The 19,644-nt window shown below is 41.5% G+C and overlaps 2 protein-coding genes across 13 annotated transcripts in view; one reads left to right on the top strand and one right to left on the bottom strand.

Annotated features, from left to right (window-relative positions):
- nedd4l (NEDD4 like E3 ubiquitin protein ligase) overlaps positions 1 to 2,432 on the top strand; it is a 45,017-nt gene extending 42,585 nt beyond the window's left edge. For all 12 annotated transcript variants that reach the window (XM_035141748.2, XM_047344565.1, XM_035141749.2 and 9 more), the window contains one exon: positions 470 to 2,432. In XM_035141748.2, coding sequence (XP_034997639.1) covers positions 470 to 572 — 103 coding nt within the window. In that variant the 3' untranslated portion in view covers positions 573 to 2,432. The remainder of the gene's footprint in view (positions 1 to 469) is intronic.
- Positions 2,433 to 8,210: 5,778 nt separating this feature from the next.
- On the bottom strand, positions 8,211 to 19,171 carry alpk2 (alpha-kinase 2). Its single transcript, XM_035184036.2, has 11 exons — positions 19,072 to 19,171; positions 14,767 to 16,766; positions 12,076 to 13,627; positions 11,829 to 11,976; positions 11,185 to 11,312; positions 11,050 to 11,094; positions 10,667 to 10,965; positions 10,049 to 10,137; positions 9,744 to 9,961; positions 9,582 to 9,630; positions 8,211 to 9,490 (listed from the first exon to the last, which is right to left on the bottom strand). Exons 2-11 carry the CDS (start codon positions 16,588 to 16,590, stop codon positions 9,283 to 9,285), a joined length of 4,560 nt encoding a protein of 1,519 aa, XP_035039927.2. The 5' UTR covers positions 16,591 to 16,766; positions 19,072 to 19,171; the 3' UTR covers positions 8,211 to 9,282.
- Positions 19,172 to 19,644: the final 473 nt, after the last annotated feature.

Here is a 19,644-nt window from a genome sequence, read left to right on the forward strand (position 1 = left end):
GTCATTTGATTAAGTCAACCAGAACAGTGCGCACACACGCCAAGGTTTCATTGCAAAATCCTTCTTGCTTTAAGTGATTTCATAATTCTTTCTGTGATATATACATTTTACCTTTTATTTCAAAGTGGAGACTGATATTTGATTAAAAAAAACTTGGAAAGAGGTGTTAGCATGCAAGCCTTAGCTGTATTCTATTTCTAGTGATGATTAGCAGAATCTGAATATTACATAGAATATTATTATTATTGTAGTTTGGACATAAACCTAAGAACTGTGACAGGAAAGCTGGGCTAAATATATATACTAAAATATAGACACTTATTTAAACTTTATGTAAGAGTTGTAAATATATATTTTGACAAGGACATACGTGCATGTGGAGAGCCATGTGTAGAGTAGATTTATTTAGAAACAGAATACCATGTGTTAACTTCAGCCAAATTCATCAATGAACTGTTTTCCATCTCAGTTTCAACCGCTTGGATCTGCCAACCTACGAGTCCTTTGAGGACCTGAGAGAGAAACTCCTCATGGCCGTGGAAAACGCGCAGGGCTTCGAGGGAGTCGACTAAACCTGACTGAACTCAACCTACCATCAATATGTCTAAGAATTTAAAACAAGACAAAAAGCCACAGGGATGTCAAACCAGCTGCTGTAGCAGTTCTGTGCAAGCATGTTGAACTGTAACGCCTGACTGTGAGCCACCAACACAGCACAGCGGCTTGAGACTGTACAGCAACTTGTCGAGCCAATATGCCTACATCTTTATATCTTTTCAGTGTGGGTAGGTCATTCCGTAACGGTGCTGGGGGGGAAGAGCGGGAGCATCGCACTGTCGAATGCTGAAACCTGTTGTCATCGGCAAGGTGTGAGCGACGAATGACGAGACCCAGCCTCTGATCCGCCGTGTCCCTCCCCTCTACCCTCATTCTGTGAAAATCTACAGTGCTGGAAAACACTAATGCATTTCAATAGCTCCTTTACGTACACTATAGCACAGTATTTGAGCAGCCTTCAGCGGGCGGCTCATAGCATGGCCTTAATCTGGCTCCTACATGCACTATTTCTCTAAGAAACTGCAACGGCACTATGATCACTACTCTTTGTCAAATCCTTAGACCAACACCAGACTAACCTTAGGAATGCTAGCCAATCACATTTCAGGAAATAGGCCACACCCCCTCTCCGTAGAGCCGCGTTTAAGTTGTGGGATCAGAAATCGCCGCTGCAGCCTTTTTGTAGAATAATGTTATTTTTTTCTTTTCTTTTTTTTCTTTTAAACCACTGGTAAGGATTCCTGAGTGGCGGATGACATAATCCTCAAAGATAATTTTAATAGTTTTCGTCATCATCTTTTTAAAAAAAAATCATTGTTATAATTCTTACAGGAAAAATACTCTCACCGTATTTGTACTGATGAACAATGTTGTTTACGATTTTGAGAATTCTATATGACATGGTGTGAAGTGTAAATCTGGCTCGTCTGGGGAATGATTAAATCCATATCACTTGTTACGGTGATTGCAAATGTCTTGAATACAATGGTTTTTAATTGTAGTGCTATGAAAGCTGCATGAAACTGTATCTTGTGTTTGCTTGGACTACATCGTAATTTGAACGTGTAATCGGTCGGGAGGGGAGAACTAAAACCGGGGGCTTAGTTTCTCTGAGATGTCATGATTATATCAATATTCTCATGCCTGTTGCTGTTCATAATGCTGTAAATTGTTCTTGGAGGAAAAAAAAACATTTTAAGTTCTTTTCATGATATATAAATATATGTATGTATTACCTTTAACAGAAGTATTACTGATCAACAACTCTAAAATGAAGCTGTGTGTGAGCGCGGGTGTCTGAGAGAAAAGCTGTGATTGCCACTGAATATAAATGCAGCACGTTTCTTACAAAGAAAAAAATGTTTTTTTTCTTTTTTTTATGTTTTTGTTCCTCTCTCCTTTTTCTAACACCATTGAACCTAAAGGGCACTTTATAGATCACTCTGAGGTCATGTCGCCTGTCGTGTGTCTCGTCATTAACTTGAATGTGATTCTTTTTTTGTTTTTCATTCAGAGCACGTACCTGGTGCAATATTAATAGTCTGTAAATCTGGGCTGCTGCTAAGGTAGGAAAAAAAATTGTCGGGAGTGAAGCGGAAACTTCACGTCCTTTCGTATTCTCTAATTTATCTCTTCTTCTTTTTCCTCTACCTTTCCCTCCTTTGTGTTTCCTCCCTCCTGCCTGTGACCCCACCATTCAAACTGACTCTGTAAAGATTAGTCCTATTTTTTTTAAGTGGGTTTTCCTTTCCTTTTTTTTTCTTTTTTTTTTATAAATGACACAAAATATCACTTTTGTTGAAGATTCCACCACTTTCTGCAAGTCTATGTGGTTCATTTAACTTCAGTCAAATAAAAATGAAAATTCTCTGAAAGTTGTCTGAGTTACTGGAGACTGAACTTTTTATTTCACTCATATGAGAAGTAAGTCAATTATAAGATGAGACAAAAAGAACTAGATTAGTAGTAAGTTTATAAGCACATTATTTTTTTTTAAAATAAAATTGTATGTATTTTATAAAGGTTCTTTTTCATTCTCATTTATATTTAGTAATCATTACATTTTACATTAAAATATATTAATATTTATAAAATTTCGCAATTGCCCCATGCTAGTTTTTTCACAATTGAAAGCTATTTGATTACATTAACTTAACTGATATATTTGAGTACAACTTTGTGTTTCGGTACACTTACGCTTGACTTGTCTACATCAGTTAGTTTATGCTTTATCACCACTTTGTTTTTTGGAAAATATTATTCAATGACCAAACATGAACACCTTGTAGTTTTGTATATATTTATGTATATAAAACTCATCAGTATATACAACAATTTGAACGTAGCTCCATGATAACGTATAGGACTTCTGAGAGAAAGTCAATAGCATTATTTAAATAATATAAAGTATTATTATTACGTTATAGATGTTTATTATCATTATTAATAACTTTAATTGTAGAGCACTTTTCAACACAAAGTACATAGTGCTGCACAAGAAGAAAACATGGTTAAAATACAGAAGTAGTACATTCATAATAATAGAGATAAAAAACTAAATAGCCTGGCACCACATTATGAAACACTATAATATAAAGGGTCCGTTCGGTGTAGTGGATCCTCTACGTGGCACTAATGTTACAGTTGCCTGTTTCGCTTGTCGTCACAAAGACTTCACCTAATCTGCCTCTTATTGCCACAACTGCCCTCTGTGCCCTCACATGGTGCAGTCATGATTTTTGGTCATTTCTGACTTAAAAGTTACAGAAATGGCGGAATAACCCTTTAGGTGTTTGTATAGCTATATATCAGCACATATTTCTACTTGTGACAATATTTCTTTCACAGGACATCACAAATATTTACAAAATGGCTGTTCCCCCACACGCTGCTGCTGCTGCTGCTGCTGCTGCTGAGGCTGTTTGTTTTCTTTCATTCAAATTATAGATGGTTTCCTGTAATCCAGCCAATCACAGCTCAACGTCACCTATACACCTGGTGATCACCTTTTAGAGAAAAAGTCTTCTAAAAAAATTAATTAACTAGGTTTACAACTCTTGTCACTTTCTTTTTTTTGTGGGTCTTTGTGGGTCTGTGTGTGTATTTGCACATATTGTGGTGAAGGGACCTCAGTTCATTCACACAGGCAATCTAGGAGTTATCAGCTCCAAGGACGAGCAAATAAAAGCCACCCAGCCAGCCCGGGGACATTTTATCAAGACCTCCTATCCTCCATCTGGTCACAAACAAGCCAACAGCCAACTCTTCTTTAGATCCACCTTCTAAAACATTCCACTGCCTGGAAAAAAAAGAAAAAGAATTGTCACAAAGTGCAACTGTTGTTTCACCTGCATGATGTGGACTAAAATCTTCAGTACTATTAGAGAGAATCAAAGTTCAAACCCATTGCTTTGGTTTCCAGAAAAAGACGATGGCGCTCTAGTGACGGTGAGGCCTCACACGGTCTCTCACAGGCGTCTGTGCTACGTCAGCGCTCTGACCTTAAAGAGACCCTAATGGACGCTGGACAAAAAAAAAAAGATTTAGTTACGTATTCTAAAATGAAATAATATTTTCAACTGGGACGTTCTTCATGTGCTAAATCTCATCTGGACACAACTTTAATATATTCGATTTTCTTTTAAAAGGAAACTCAACAATATTTCCAGAGAATTTTTAAATGGTATTGGCTCAACTTTCATAGCAAAACCCTGAACGCAAAAAGACCCACAAATTCTTGCCTTTAACACAAAGTTCTTCCAAAACAAATGATGTGTTTCACTGCTTATTACTCAGCGAGTGAGTGTGACGAAGCCTTTTCTCAAATAGTTCTCCTTGTTTCAACATGACTCTGGGGAGCAGCAAATAACTTCACCAAGTAGAACGTCACTCAGTTGGATCTGCACCTAATTGTACACACTCATAGACATCAGTCCCCTTCATGACTCATTAAGATCCCTGACAAATAAATGAAACATCCAATCTCCATCTAGGTTAAAAAAAGTGAAAAAGAAAATCCTGGATCTACCCTCTGACCTGGATCAACACCAAAATGAGTTCTTCCCTAACTCATACCACATCCTTCCACTAAGTTGTGTGGTAATCCGTAGGATAGTTTTAGTTTCTTGCTTAAATTCAAACAAACAAACAGATAGAGGTGAAAACATAACCTCCTCATTAGCGGAGGTAACTATAAATGTTCCAAAAACTGTTTTTCCCACAGCCATACGGAGCCTGAACTCTTTGCAACAATCATGAACATTGAATACTTTGCACTGTTACGCTACGTGATATTGTGTTGTCCATATACTGTCATTGTGTAGTGTTACACTGTCTAGGTCGACGTGTTTGTCATTTATCAAGTTGACATGAGCTGCTGCTGTTCCACTGACCTGCGAGTGTGGTCGGAAATGAACTGTTCTAATTCTGAAGAAATTGCAAAGGTATGTCGGTGAATAAGAAATATCTCCTTTTGACTGCAGTGAAAATAGAGCAGTAGTTTCTATTTTAGACTCAGAAGCATTAAAAGACCTGTAACTTATTTTTATTTTATATTATTCAACATGGTGTCTAAATATAAAAGGCTGTAGAGAAATTAAAGTATCACACTGCAGCACAGTTATTCACAATCATCATTCATAGTCAGGCTCTAAATTCAGTTAATGATAGACGCGTATAGTGTTCATGTGCAGCAGTATTTAAAGTAAAGGACCACGTGTGATGGATGCTAGAGTTTCAGAAGGTGGAAACTGAGCGGCGCGACACCAAACGACCTCCAGTTAAAGTGATGCTATTTCACAATCTGCCCTTTGGGTGACAGCTTTTATTATGAAACTTATCCACGGGAACATGGACCCACTTATAGAGAATCTACAGAGTTTCTACACATCGACAAATGAACAATGTGTTTTTAATATAGTGAAGATTAAGAACAGGAATTCGATTTTGTTAATGGGGAATTTTTCTTTTATATATTTTGCTTTCAGATAAATACAGTGAGGATTTATGGAATTAATGTTAATGGTGTGACTGTAAATTTCCAGGATCCCTCACCTTCAGTTCACAGTGACTACGTTTACGTTCAGCAATACTCAGACCCTGACCTTATTCTGAAAAATACGTTATTTCAGTTTTGAAGTTTACATAAATGCTAATATAATATAATGATATAATGTTATATTCCGTTCATATTCATATTTTACAGATCATAGTCTGAGAATCACATTGAATGCCGTACATCTCGATGTGGCAAAATGCTGTGACAACTCCCATAGGACGTTAAAATCCCACAAAGCAAAATAGTTTTGACCCAGATTTGGGTCACACTCATCCAGCCCACATCTAATGAGGAATGATGGCACATGGGCGGTCCGTTCGTGTTTGCCACATCTGGGCCACGAGTAAGCCGTAGAAATATCACATGTCAACCAAAGGGACTGAAGGTGGCCTAATTTGTTTTTTGCTAATCGGGTCATATTCACCATTTACCACATGGGCCAATTAAGGTTCACCTCCAGATTTCACTTTGCCGAGAAAGGCCCACATTTGTTTTGGGATATTCGAGCCACATTTGCTATTTAGGCTCACATCCACCACATCTTGTGCAGGCCACAAGAAGGCCAGAGGTGCTGCATCATTGCCTGAAGTGGCCCACATCTGTTTGCTGTCTGGGATTCAAGTAAGACTAAGAGTATGATCGTATTCAAGTTAGTGTCATCAGAATGTCATGACACTAACTTGTGTGTCTTATTCTGACTATTGCCTTAATCGGTGTAATATCAGAATATTGGCGTCAGTGAAACTTTGGTATAAAGGCCCTGATGTTGCCTCACCATTTTTTCAGTCCCCCTCCTCCTCCTCCTTCACCTCCTCACCCTCTCTATCTCTACCTCTGGTCAGGGTCGATCAATACTTCCCCCGTAGCTTATCACTAATGTGGAACTGGCTGTTTGTCCAAACCCTGCTCTGTCTACATAAAGACATGGGGAGGGGACGCCACCAAACACAAACGCGCCACAGATCCCCTCGTGAACCTGCAGCTGCGGGCGGACTACTGGACTTTTACACCGTTTGGCACGCAGAGGCCCGGGAGACAGAGACATGACTTGTATTAGTGTGAGAGGGAAGGAGCAGAGAAAAGAGAGGAGCTGGGAGAAGCAGGAGCAGGAGGCCAACTGATGGGTTCGAGTGACCGAACATTTGAAAGAGGATCCACTTTAGAAACTTAAGGTAAGTTAGTTGTTGCCCTGCAATTGCTCTGAATCCACCAGAAATGTCACGTACACTTTTATTTGCAAAGTTTATGATTTCATGTATAATGACAAATTTAAACTTAGAAAACGGAGACTCTTTTTCAATTTTCAGCTCTGAAACATAATGAAGTTAAAAGCATGATTTAATATAGATAGTTTTAAAGTTATTATGACATATGGTCTTAACAACCTTTATTCAATTATTTTACAATAATTTCAGATTGTTAGTTATGTTGGAGAAAAGGGGGGGATCACACAGATGTCTTCTTCTTGCTTTCCCACGCATGTGCACACAGCTGCAGTCATCCCCACCAAAAAAAAAGGAAAAAGACTGGACTTTGGACACTTTGGATAAGCCTTGATTATTTACTTGGCATATTTGTTTTTCACGATTATTCTGTGTTTTCATGTGCTTTTTCCATTTTTGTTCATTTTGCCATATTAAAAGTTTAAAGGTCCACATGGCTAAATAAATCATGGATCACAGCCTGTGTCATTTCAGCCTAGTTTGAGTTTTTCATGCCGTCACACACAAGACATTTTTTTACTTTCATTGGCGTCATTGCTCTGTACTGATTCCCCTCATCAACAAACTTTTCCCTCTCATTTCACCAGGTCGTCCCGGGAACAAGCCTCTGCTGCGTCTCCACGGCAAACGTTCTCCTCCAGAGCTGTGGAGTGTGACAATGGTGTTTGTGTCCTGTGTATCAAACGCCATTCTCACACTATATAGCTACAGTGTGAAAAGGACCTCAGTGTGTTTCCCCCGTATCCTGTGCAAACTTTATTCAACCGTGTTGCTTTTGCAGATTTAAAACAGCCTCCGAATCGGCGAAGCATGTTAACGTGTCCACACGTGTCGTATGGCGGCTATAGCGTGGGACACGTTACACCGAGATGGAAATAGACAGTGTGTTGATGGGCCGTGCGTGATCTCGAGCCTCTGAGTGTGACCTATTTTCTCTTTTAGTGTTTTCGGTGCTAATTTGCCGCTGGACACCTACATTTATAAACACAGATGGGACAACGGCAGATGTCCCATTTGTTTTCATGCCTCCTGACATTTCACTCGCTGTCCTGGTTCGAGCTTTTACCACATGTAAACAGGTAATGGAATTTTAACAGTTGTAATTTTGTATTTTCCTGATTGCACAATTGTTATATTGTAATAATTAAAATTGTTATAATAAACAGTTTTTTGTTTTGTTTGTCTTTTGCTATAGTGCGAATTTTTGCTCGTACACAATTAAACGGCACTTTGTGTTAACGTTTTATAAACTCCTTCACCTCGGCCCAGTGCAGACACTCTGTCCAAGTCATGTTGCAACACTCCCCCTACCCTCGGGATCCTGCACGCCACTGGTCCCATTATAGAAAAAGTGAAATTAAGAAACCACAAAGCATTTTCAACCAGCAACCTCTCTTTAATAACAAAGATCCGCAGTTTGCTGCACACACTGGTCACATAGCCACAGCCTGAGAGCCATGTCAACAATTTGGGGCAGGGATTTAAAAAGGCCACACTGACATTATAGGACAGGAGAGGCTTATCGTATAGAGGCAGTCAGAGACGTTAGTTGAAAAGCCGGGACGCTATATTGAGATTACACTGTCGATTTGGCTGCGGCCGTCAGGTTACAGTGTGGTTTGATAACTGATTATTGGTTTTAGTTTTTCACGCCTGAGCTGAACCAGAGCAGCGTGGATCCACGAAATAATGCCAGAAATCAATGCAACAAACAGAACTGATGGTAAATTGACAAATGAATAAATCAGTTTAAGAGGAAAACCATTTAAATGTTTCTTTTACGTGAGCTTTTTTTCTGTACAAAATGTTTTTTCCACAGTACAAATATGACATTATTGTGAATTAATCCAATCACTCAATGAAGCAATGTTATAATCATGTCACATTAAACTGAAAATACAGAACGTTCATCCTAACCCAAGCACAAAAAAGACCCGCTTATACCATAAGTCATCTCCAAATAACATACTGTGTTTTTAATCCTGTGTATTTATAATACAACCTACGTTTCAAAGATATTCCCCCAAAGCAATTAATTAATAAGTTCATTAATTTAATGAACTAATGGTTTGAAAACATCATCAAAGTAGAAAAACAAGAAAACAACGCATTGACCTGTAAAGGCAAAATCATCACACATCATCAATGCAGCGATCTAAGACATCACAGCTCGTCACTGTAGATAAACTGCCTCTTCTATCTCTTTCAAGTGTTTGTCACAGTTTTCCCAGAACTTGAGAAATTTGTTATAACTACAGCGCACAAACTCTCATACAAACTCTTCATCGAAATAAAAATATATATTTCATATACATCTCAAATGTTCAACATGAGATGAAATAATCTCTTATATGACCAGTCATCTCCATCGCCTCCTTAAAACCAGCTTTACCCCATGATACCAATCAATAACCAAAACTCTTAGACCAAAGAGTTCCCCTCTGGTTACGACTTCCCCTTCAGTGTGGGCCCAAACGTTTTCTTCTTGGGCGCGGCCGGGGGTTGGGGTTTGGGTTTCGGAGCATACGCTGGCTTTTTGGCTTTAGGCTGCAGGGATTTGAGGCCCAGGATCTCACAGTACGTGTTGCACTGGTGCAAAGCCTTGAACTGGTCGATGAAGGAGGTGGAGCAGTTTCCTTTAAAGCCCTTGTATCTGAAAATAAATAAATAAACACATCAGTTTGCAAGATTCAATTATTCTTGTATCGCTCAGAGCTGCCCTCGTTCTCAAAGGACATACTCACCCTTTCTTACAGGTGGCTATGCCCACATCCGTGAGCCTCATGCCGACTCCTGAAAACACAAAAATTGGATTAATATCTAGGATCCTACATTATAATTTGCAGATAGAACCACTTTTTTAACGTGTTTATTTTGCATTTCCAAACTTTCTCCATCCTCCCGACCTTGCATGTCAGTAACCAGCAGGTTGCCATCGGTGTTGTGGTAGACCCAGTGCTGGAAAGCGCAGCATTTCTGTCCGGCCTCCGAGTCGCGCCTCGTCAGGTTGATCTCTTTGCCGTCCTTGACTGAATACTTGACGAAGTCGCCGATCAGCATCTCCTCCAGCGTCGCGTAGGGGATGTTGTTGGATGGACGGTGAACCAGGTAGATGGGGATGATCCTGGTGGGAGCGTGAAACAAAGTAGTGTGAGCTAAAAGAGAGAGTTGTGTCGTACACGGAGTTTACACTTCTACAGACATCACTCACTCTGGGACTTCGCCGAAGGCTTCAGCAGACTGAGCTGCAGCAGTGTACGCCTTGATGTACTCTCTTGCTGTGTTCTGGACCTGACACTCCTGCAGAGCAGAGAATCCACATTACATCTACATTCAAATTACATTAGAAAATCAATGCACATGATGACAATTATTAGTATATATTGCAAATGAGTAGATTTTATAATAATTTTCATAAAATATCATAATATTTCCTTTTATCTGAGTTTACATTCTAATAGAAAGATTTTAAGATGATAAATAATTTATTACATAATAATGAATTGTGGATAAAAAGGAAAATGCTTTAAGAATTTCATAACAGTGCATCAGTGCTTTTAGTGTACAATTTTTATTTTCTCAAATAATGGGGTAATTCTCACTTTTTGCTTTTTTTTAAACAAAAAATCATAGTCTCATGCTTTTCAAACTAATAAGGGGATGCGATATTGTAATTTTGTTTTACTTTAACTATTTCGCTCTCAATACATTATTTTGATGCAGAAATAAAATGCACGGTTCCATGTAAAGTGACACATCGTATCAAAAGTGCTCAAATATAATCATATATAATATAAAGAATAAGACATGTTTACTGTGATGTTCTTACCTCCACAGCCAAGGTGAAGTTCTTCTCAATGAGCTCGTCGTTGTTCTTGGTCCCGTAGCTGATGGCGTTGTGAACTTTGAGCACACAAGAGTGTCCCGGCAGCAGAAGAGGCTTCTGACCGGTCCGCAGCTTGGTCCGGAAAGCCCGCCGGTGCATTCCCTCCCCAAAGTGGACCTTCTCAGTGATGATGCTGAGGGGATGGTTGTCCCCAAAGGATTGGTCAGATAGGAAATCCTCCTTGAACATCAGCCTGCAACAGCGGGCATCCTCCTCTTCGCTCCCCATGTCTACAGGAGCAGCTGGGGAAAAAAGACAATACTTCAAACTCTTGGACAAAACTGTAGAGAATCCTTTAAATTCTTTGTTCTGGAATCACAACTCACATGAGGCTGTCTTTGGAGATGGAGGAATGACGATCTCACAGAGCACTGTGAAGAAATGCAGGGTTACATGTCACCTCAAATTAAGTTTAACACACATTAAATGCTTATTCTTATCGCTGGCAATCACATTTTTACCTTCGTATGTTAGCAGGTAGTCCAGAGTGACCGATCCGTGCAAGCTGCTGAGCCGACACTGGTACTTGCCCAAGTCTTTGTGGGAAGCGTTGGAGATGGTGAGGGACACTCTGCTCTCATCCCCTGCACTTCAGAGAGTGGTGTGGTGTCACAGTACGAATAAATCCACAGAAATCTCCACAAAACCAAGAGCCTGATATACTTTGACATTTAATCCTACACATTATGGCAATCCAGGATCCTTAGTACGCTGGGAATTTAAAATGTGTCAGCTTGAAATGTTTCCCTTCAGGAGAAATTGTTGACGTAGACTAGAGTATCATACGAGCGAAGGTACAGCTATAGACAGATGTAGAAGGTAGAGGTCCTAAACATTAATAGTTCAGTTGTACAAAAAATACTACAATTGATTCATATGAACACATTGGAAACTTAAATGGTGTTAATGATGATCAGGTCTTTCTACGTAAGGCCAGTGGGGATAGAGACAGAAAAGGCTGTGGCCCGTCATAGTTTCACTGAGACTAAATCCAACTAGTTATCAAAGATAATCTGGTTATTTAAAATATTAACTGATTGGTTGTAGCTTCAGCTGTTCTGTGAAACAACTTTTTGAAAATCATGTTTTATGAAACCTACAGTACCTTCTCTTGATCTCAGCAAGGACGGCGCCCTCTCTGCTCCAGGTGACAGTGTAGTCGGAGAAGACAGCTGAAAACTGACACCACAGGCACAGACTCTGTGGGTCCCCGCTCACTGACACTGTCTGGATGGGCTGCACCACCTTGGGCTCTGCAGACATATGAGGTGAGGAATGGGGGTATTATGTCATACTGGTCTTGTGTTGGAAATGTGTCATAGCATGCAAAAGAAAATTGAGAAATCTCTAACCTTCCTTCGGAGTGATCTTCTGTTTGACCACTTCACTGTATGCCTTTTTACGAGTTGCGTCAGCATCAGCCTTGGGTTCCTCTGCCTTTGCTTTGATATAAACATCTGGCTTTGGTAGTTTAGACTCCAAAGCACTAACAAACTTGCCAAACTTATCCTCTGACAGGCGTCGTCTTTTAATAACGTCATCTTTCAGAGGGCTGGTGAACTTCTTGGGCTGACGGTCTTTATTCTCTGCAAGATGCGGAGGTCGTTCACCCTGGGAAGCTTTAGCCTCCAGTTGCTGGGACTTTTTCAAAGCACCATCTGAATGACCAATGCCCTTAGGAGCTTTCTCCACTTTGTTACCCAGCTTGGCCTCGAACATATCAATCCTTCCTTTTGCAGTCTTTGGTTTGGCTCCATTATCTTCGTCAACCGGTGACTCTCCTACGTTATTCGGAGCTGCTGCGCTCTGACCGTTTTTCTTTTTCTTTTTGCCATGTGGTTTGCTCGGAGCCTTCTCGGCTGCCGCTGCAGCTTCAGTCCCCAATTTAGCCTCATTGTCCTCAAGTCCAGCTGGAGCGTTCTCACTAATATGTTTTTCTACAGTAAGAGGATGAGTTTCTTGCTGTTTGTTGGTCTGCGGGGCTGAAACGTGATGAGATAAACTCTCCTGCTTGTTGGATGCCTGTGCACCATGATGGTGACCTGCTGATTTGTCCTTTTTGGAGCGTGTTTTGCCCTCTGAGGTGTGCTTTTGAGATTTGTGAGGCATCTTCTCAGCTGTTTTCTGATTCAGCTCAGGCTTCTCAGATGGTACGGCTGTGGCGACAGTCTTTATAGGCCTTGAAACAAATGGGTCATTGAAGTCCAAAGTGATGACTGCGACACAGTTTTTCTCCGAGATGACGAAATGATCTGCAGGTACAACAGCCAAGTTTGAGAGTTCTCTACTGAGGTCATCAATCTCCTCAATTATTGTCTTTCTCTCAGTGAAAAAAAACTCAGAAGTGTTGCAGGGTTGTAAGTCCAGTTGTCCCTCTGGTGAAGACTTCTCAGCAAAGTTTATTGTATGCTCTTGTTTATGAATCCGCTCCTCATAACCATCAGAGGACAGTTTGCCAGTAATCCCATATAAGGTTTGCCAGACAACGTAGGGTTGGACGTGATCACAACTCAGGTCTCTGTTGTCATCGAGAAAACTTTGGGCACAAATTTGATCTCCTTCCAAACCACTGCCTTTCCGACATACGAGGGAGGAGCTGCTACTGAGGGGAGCTAAGGGTATAATAAACTTGGGACTCCCCCCCTGTTGCGCCACCTGACATGTTCTGTCGAGGTCTGGTGAAATGTCAGGCGACACGTGTGTGTGAACATGCAGGCCAGGTTGTCTGTCCACACCTGGCACATGTAAGTTGGTCAGAGATCGTGTGGTGAGGAAGTTAGAGCCTGCTCCTCCTCTATTGACCTTGGATGGCCCACAGATCCTTTCAGCGTACTGCTCGACCAGCGAATGCGATTGGGAGATACTGCTTTCATGTGTCACTTCATACAGTCCATCTCCTGAGGGCTGAACATCAAAATGAGTCAACAATGATACAAATGTTAGACGATTGTATATTTCATTGACATTTCTTAAAAATAATTTCATACGTTAGAATATAGGTCTGTCAAACTTCACTGAGACTGTATTATGATAAAAATGTAATAGAATTGTACTATAATAGATTCTGCAGAGGGTTACAACATCATACATTTTCAGACCTTTATTTAAATTGTTTTATTTGTCACATACCTTTCTTTAGAGCCACAAAGTGGATGTTTAGGAAAAACAATGTTTCTATATCCAATCCCAGAGTCCATATGTCTTGCATGCAAATGAACCCTACAGTGCCACTATTATAGAGAGGAGCTCCAGCTCTATCTTGCGCACCTAAGCCTATCAAAAGCAGTCTCCCAGGCCTGTGGACCTGTCAGCGTCCTGGCCGTTGGTTTTTAAAGGAGATGCGGTGGGAATGGGTGTGTTCAAGTGGTGTGTACAAAAAGAGGGAGAGAGAGCAAGGGTGGGTCAAGTTTCAGCCATCAGCTGTGGCGTCCTCTCACCCCACCACCCCCTAACACGCCACGGATGCATGCTATTATCATTGAACTCTCTCGGCTATAATTAGATGCCATTTCTGTCCATCTGAAGTTTTCCTCTCAGGCACTTGTTTCCTTCAGCTCCCACAGCTGTCTGTCTTTGAGATGGGAGCCAAGGGACTTATCCAATAAAACGGAATAATGCCGGGGCGGGAGGCCTCGGGCGAAAACAGAGGGCTCCAATTCAGAGCAAGGCGAGGACCCACGTGAGTCTTACACGTGGTGACATACATAGATTTTAACTGTGTGGACCTCCTGACTGGCTATCAAAGCTTTAGGTATGACAACACTGACAAGGGCAGGAGTGGGAATGTCTGAACTTTCTGGCTATGTTTCCAGAGCACATGACTGATTTATCTGTTTTCCAATACAACTGATGTGAAGGTGATCGCTGTTATTCTCTCTATCGTGAAGGGTGAGGCTCAGGCATAGTGTCTCTGCATGTGTGGGACCAACACACAAAATGCATGTGAAACATCCACTCATCTTTCATGCTTTTCACAAACAGAGCTCAAACATTCCCCTGTCAAACACAAACAAATGATGAATAAATACATTGTGTCCTCTTACCTCTTTAATTGCATCCGCTCCCTCCAAATCTGTCTCCTCTGTTATATTCAGTATGACTGGATCTTCATTGCTGATGAAAAGTTCTGTCTCCAAGGAGTTGACACATCTGCCACACTGAGAGAGATCCAAATGAGTGGAGGAAGCAGCTCCAAGGATCAGTGGGACTGCGGTCACGTCTATGGCCAACATGGCACTGGATGAACCCGTGGATGAGTGAAAGGACAGAAAAGGTTCAGTGTGGTTGCCCTGGATTTCTTCTGTCTCCTCTGCTCCTTGTGTGGTTGCAGTAAAATCACACAAAGGCTCAGCGCTCTGGGAGCCCACTCTGTCTCGGAGCTCCGGCCCTGCAGCTTCGGAGAGACAACCCCGTCCAAAAAGGATGGAGCTCTCCTGGGTGTTATGTGCTTCTAAAAGCTGATCCTGGATGCCCATGTTAGGCTGGAATTGTGCCTGCACTGACGCCTCTGTGTCCGAATCAGTGTTTACCTCTGCTAGCGCCTGTGTCAAAGCCTGTATCTCAGCCCCTATCTCTGTGAAGGCAGTTGTGATGTCGTCTGGTGAAACTGTGATGATACCAGTCCAGTCTGAGAGTGCAGTCGCCCAGCTGTCCACTGAGGACCACCTCTTGACCGGTGGCCCCCAGCCTCTGGTGTCTTCACTGGACCAGCCAATTACCTCGCTGCCTTCGAGGTTGTAACCCGACTCTTGAGTCTCTCCAGGGAGAAAACAGAAGTCACCGGTGACTGTGAGTCCCTCTTGAATCACAGAATGACTCTTCCTGTCCACAACATCTTCTGTGTCCTCACCTGCCAGATACTGACACGCGTCCAGCCACAGCTCAACAGGGCTACCGCTCCGTCGTGCCTCAGGGGTTAAAGCAGTGACCCCTGCAGTCCATTGCCTCACATCATTTACTGACATCAAGCTTGCCTTGCAATCATCTGCAGCAGGTGGTCTAAGCCCTGCGTAATGTCCCACGTCTGACTCATAATCCACTATAGCTTGTTCCTCAGTAGAGCTCAGCACGTCTGCTGAATCACACACATTACTTGTCCTTTTTTCTTCTATTTGTGATGATGCCTCGAAATCAGGACATATAATCTCATGGGGATATACATTGGGGTCCAGGATAAGGTTTTGTGTCTCACTCTCAAAGATATAAAGGTCTGACACAGGCGCTACAGCTGCGTCACCTTCTGAACTGTCGGAGTGAGGCGATGATGAACTCAAAAGAAAAGCGTCTTGAATGTGTTCACAGCTGAAGCTGAGCCTGGTGAGGGGCTCAGAGGCAGACGGCTCCATCAAACCCTCTGAAACATGTGACCTGACCCCAAAAGGATCAGGTGGAGTGTTGTCCTGAATGAGAGGACAGGCGAGGGATGAGGCCTGTTCAATGTAAAACTCTGAGAAAGTTTCCGTTGGGGGTGAATTAAGGTCGTGAGGCAGGTGAGGTAAGAGAGGCAAAGCAGTTTCTGATGAGCCAAAATAAGCCTGAACCCTGAGGTCATCATCCGTTGGCACAGGCTCTGAGCGAAGTGACAAACAATCTGAGACATTGTAGCTGCATGATGAAAGTTTCAAACAGTCTGAGTCAGCGCTTTTCTCATGAGGGAGGCATGCATAGACATTTGTTAAAGCCTCAGAGGATTTGTCAGCCGGGTCTGAGAGCTCAGGCGCAGCCTCCGTTCCTGTCTCGCCTGCAGACAGCGTGTTTACAGCAGGACTGTGTAAAAGAGAGATGGAGTCCAAACCCCTCGTCTGGCTGTCTGGGAGACACACCGCTGACCGTGTTTGGTCATCGGTGTAAAGGAGTGACACATCCATCAGGACTTCTAGCTGAAATTGCTCAAGGGAATATTCAGCAGCAAGACTGCGGCTGTCAAACAGCAACTTTAGGCAGAATTTTGGGACAAAGTTCTCTGTGCCGCGACAGATCGTTTTTGCAGGGTGACATTTCCTCCCCTTAGGGTGCAGCTGTATCCTTGAACTACTGTCAGCGCCTGCAAAGTAAAGTCATAATCAGAAAATTTGAATATTTCATAAAATGTAGTAAAGTCAGACTGTGAATAGCCTCTAAACTGAGTCTTGTGTGTTTATTTACCTCCTTAATCTAAACTATTTGAAGCCAGGCCCACTATCTCCCTCTAGCTGTCAATTTGTGTGACATGATTACCTTAGTTGCAGATGCAGATGCCCCTGTGAACGATGTCGCCTGCATTTTAGAAGCTTTAAAAGGCCACTTGACAAACCTTATCAACAGGAAACCTCCCGGTTGTTGTTACTTTGAGGCTGATAAAGATGTCTGGTGTGTGTGTGTGTGTATGGTCCAGGTATTACTCATGATGTGGGGACCTAGATCTGTTTTCACCGTCACATTATGGGGACTTGTCTTGGTGTGTGTGTGTGTGTGTGTGTGTGTGTGTGTGTGTGTGTGTGTGTGTGTGTGTGTGTGTGTGTGTGTGTGTGTGTGTGTGTGTGTGTGTGTGTGTGTGTGTGTGTGCTCTTGTACAGCTTCTTTGTGAGGACCGGTTTGAGTCTACAACCTACCGAGTGAGGACATTTTGGGAAAGTGAGGACCTTTTGGCTGGTCCTCACTTTGTGACTGTTTTGGGGTTAAGACTTGGTTTAAGGGTTAGGGTTAGAATTAGGTTTAGGTTAGGTTAAGGGTTAGGGTTAGGGTTAGGGTAAGGGGCTAGGGAATGCATTATGCCAATGAATGTCCTCACTAAGATAGCTGTACAAACGTGTGTGTTGTTAATTGGCTCCAGACAACAATGTCCTATTTCTACTACCTTGCACAGCCAAGAGAAAAATAAATATGCATCGTTTATAATATATATAGAATATATAGCACGTGGAGTTTAATGTCATGTTATTGATTGTGTGAATTTTTAATTTCCTCTACAGATGATCAATGAAGGTACACCTTATCTTATCTTATCTTAAATTAATTTAAATATACAATGTGAGTAGTTGCATACTGACAGAAATGTCAAAGACATGAGGTGTTACGTTACACAAACACCTGGAACTGTTACCATCATGAGTATATTTCAAAGCAGTTTCTTAAATTTCTAGTTTTGTCCTTTAGATTACTGTTGCAACTAGACTGGCCAAGGCCCGACTGTTCCCTTATGAGAACACATTTAAATAAGACAAAATTTAAATAGATTATCCCAAAAATTGCACACACTCATAAATATCAGCCCCCTACACGTATCAGATTTTTTGTCATCAAGATCCATGAATTATTCTCTGAGAGATCAAGTTTTGTATAACACTGATAACTAACAACCAAACAAACAGAGACGAAAAAATAACCTCCTTATTGGTGGAGGAAATCAATTGGTGATTTGAGTTGACCGTCTCCAAAGCACCAAAACGATATAACCTGTGTTTGTCTTACTCGCTGCATGCAGCATGACATACGTGCAGATGCCTGATGAGAAGTGTTGAAGGGAGGAGGCTCCGAAACACGCAGCCTGATACACAAGATTGCAGGAGCTGGTGGCACAGACACTGGAAAAATACCAGTACTTCTTCACCCATGACCTGCATTTGTCACATTCCTGCGGCACTGAAGGACACCTTGAGTCTGAAATGTTTACTATAGAGCACAGAGCCACTGTTTTAAAAAAGCCGTAACGTAATTTTTTTATTCCATCGACCACGATCACCGATAGTTGACTGACTCCATATTTACATTTGCTTGTGGCCTGCAGATTGTCCATGTGATCTACATTCCTCAGTTTTGAATTGAAATTAATTGTTGATTAGTGCACTAGATTACACCTGTACTGACATCAGAGAAAAACAATAAAGCTGTCAGCACATGTGTGGCTGACAGCAAGAAAGTGTAATTCGATTTCTTCTCAAGTGTCTGTTTCAAAATAGATCCATCCTCAGTCCCCCCCACTCCCCACCCCCCACCAGCAAGAGCCTGAATCATTTAAAGCTTCCGTATGTGAATGTTTTGCCGTAAAGACATGAGCTAAAAGAGCTTCTGAGTACATTTTAACACCATTTTATCAAGGAACACCACTGGCTGAATCTAAATACGATTTAATTCGATTTAATTCTGATGCTTGGCAAAGTGTATGATGCGGCACGGCAGAATGTGTGTGTCAGCCTGTCAGCAGTGTAACTGGCAGTGTCTATTCCCCGAAGAGAACCACTAATACAAAACCTCTAACAAGTTTGTTCGCAGTGGAATCCCACAACATTAAAGTATTATCATTACTCAAGTCGTTAAAAGAGTCATCAAGCTTGTGATGGGGTATTTCCAGCCATGCAAGTCGTACGTACCCTTCTCATAGCCATGAAGTTGAGGAGATAGACCTATGATGTTGGACTTCAGCGGGAGTTCAGGCGGAGCCGGCCGTCTCGGGGTGTGAGTCTATTTTTAACTGTTGTCCCCCGCAAGTACAAAGTCGGATACCTGATATTGCGGGCATGTGCCGATCTTAAATATTTAACACTGGATATCTATATTTGCAGGCCTTTTTGGTGATGGCCTGATTTACACAATGACTCTGCTGTAGATATGATAACAGTGGAAGTGGCTTATCTGACTGTTGAGAATAAGGATTTAAGAATAAGAATATGGGCAAAGACTACGGTTTATTTTTCCCATACATTTATACATTTTGTATACAGGGCAGAAATTTGTGAATATTCACTCGTATTATGACATTGTCCAGTATGTTAATTATTTCATTTAAATGCCACTGTTAGAAAATCTATACCCTATATTATAGACTATGTTATCCTGTGTTTTCCTCTTTCATACTTTATTATGATTGGACTTTGAAAACAAATTATGTAAAAAATGTTATTTAAAATACACCTGTAACACAGAGACTCACATTTCTGGGGCAA

This window comes from Hippoglossus stenolepis, chromosome 18 (assembly GCF_022539355.2).
Source record: "Hippoglossus stenolepis isolate QCI-W04-F060 chromosome 18, HSTE1.2, whole genome shotgun sequence".
In the NCBI taxonomy this organism is placed as follows: domain Eukaryota; kingdom Metazoa; phylum Chordata; class Actinopteri; order Pleuronectiformes; family Pleuronectidae; genus Hippoglossus; species Hippoglossus stenolepis.

Excerpts from the sequence above, each read along its gene's own strand:
- alpk2 (XM_035184036.2), bottom strand. The coding sequence starts at position 16,590 with ATGGATGTGTCACTCCTTTACACCGATGACCAAACACGGTCAGCGGTG. Across the intron at positions 10,966-11,049 it reads ATCTCCAAAGACAGCCTCAT|CTGCTCCTGTAGACATGGGG; the intron begins GTGAGTTGTGAT and ends TTTTTTCCCCAG. Across the intron at positions 10,138-10,666 it reads ACTTCACCTTGGCTGTGGAG|GAGTGTCAGGTCCAGAACAC; the intron begins GTAAGAACATCA and ends TCTGCTCTGCAG.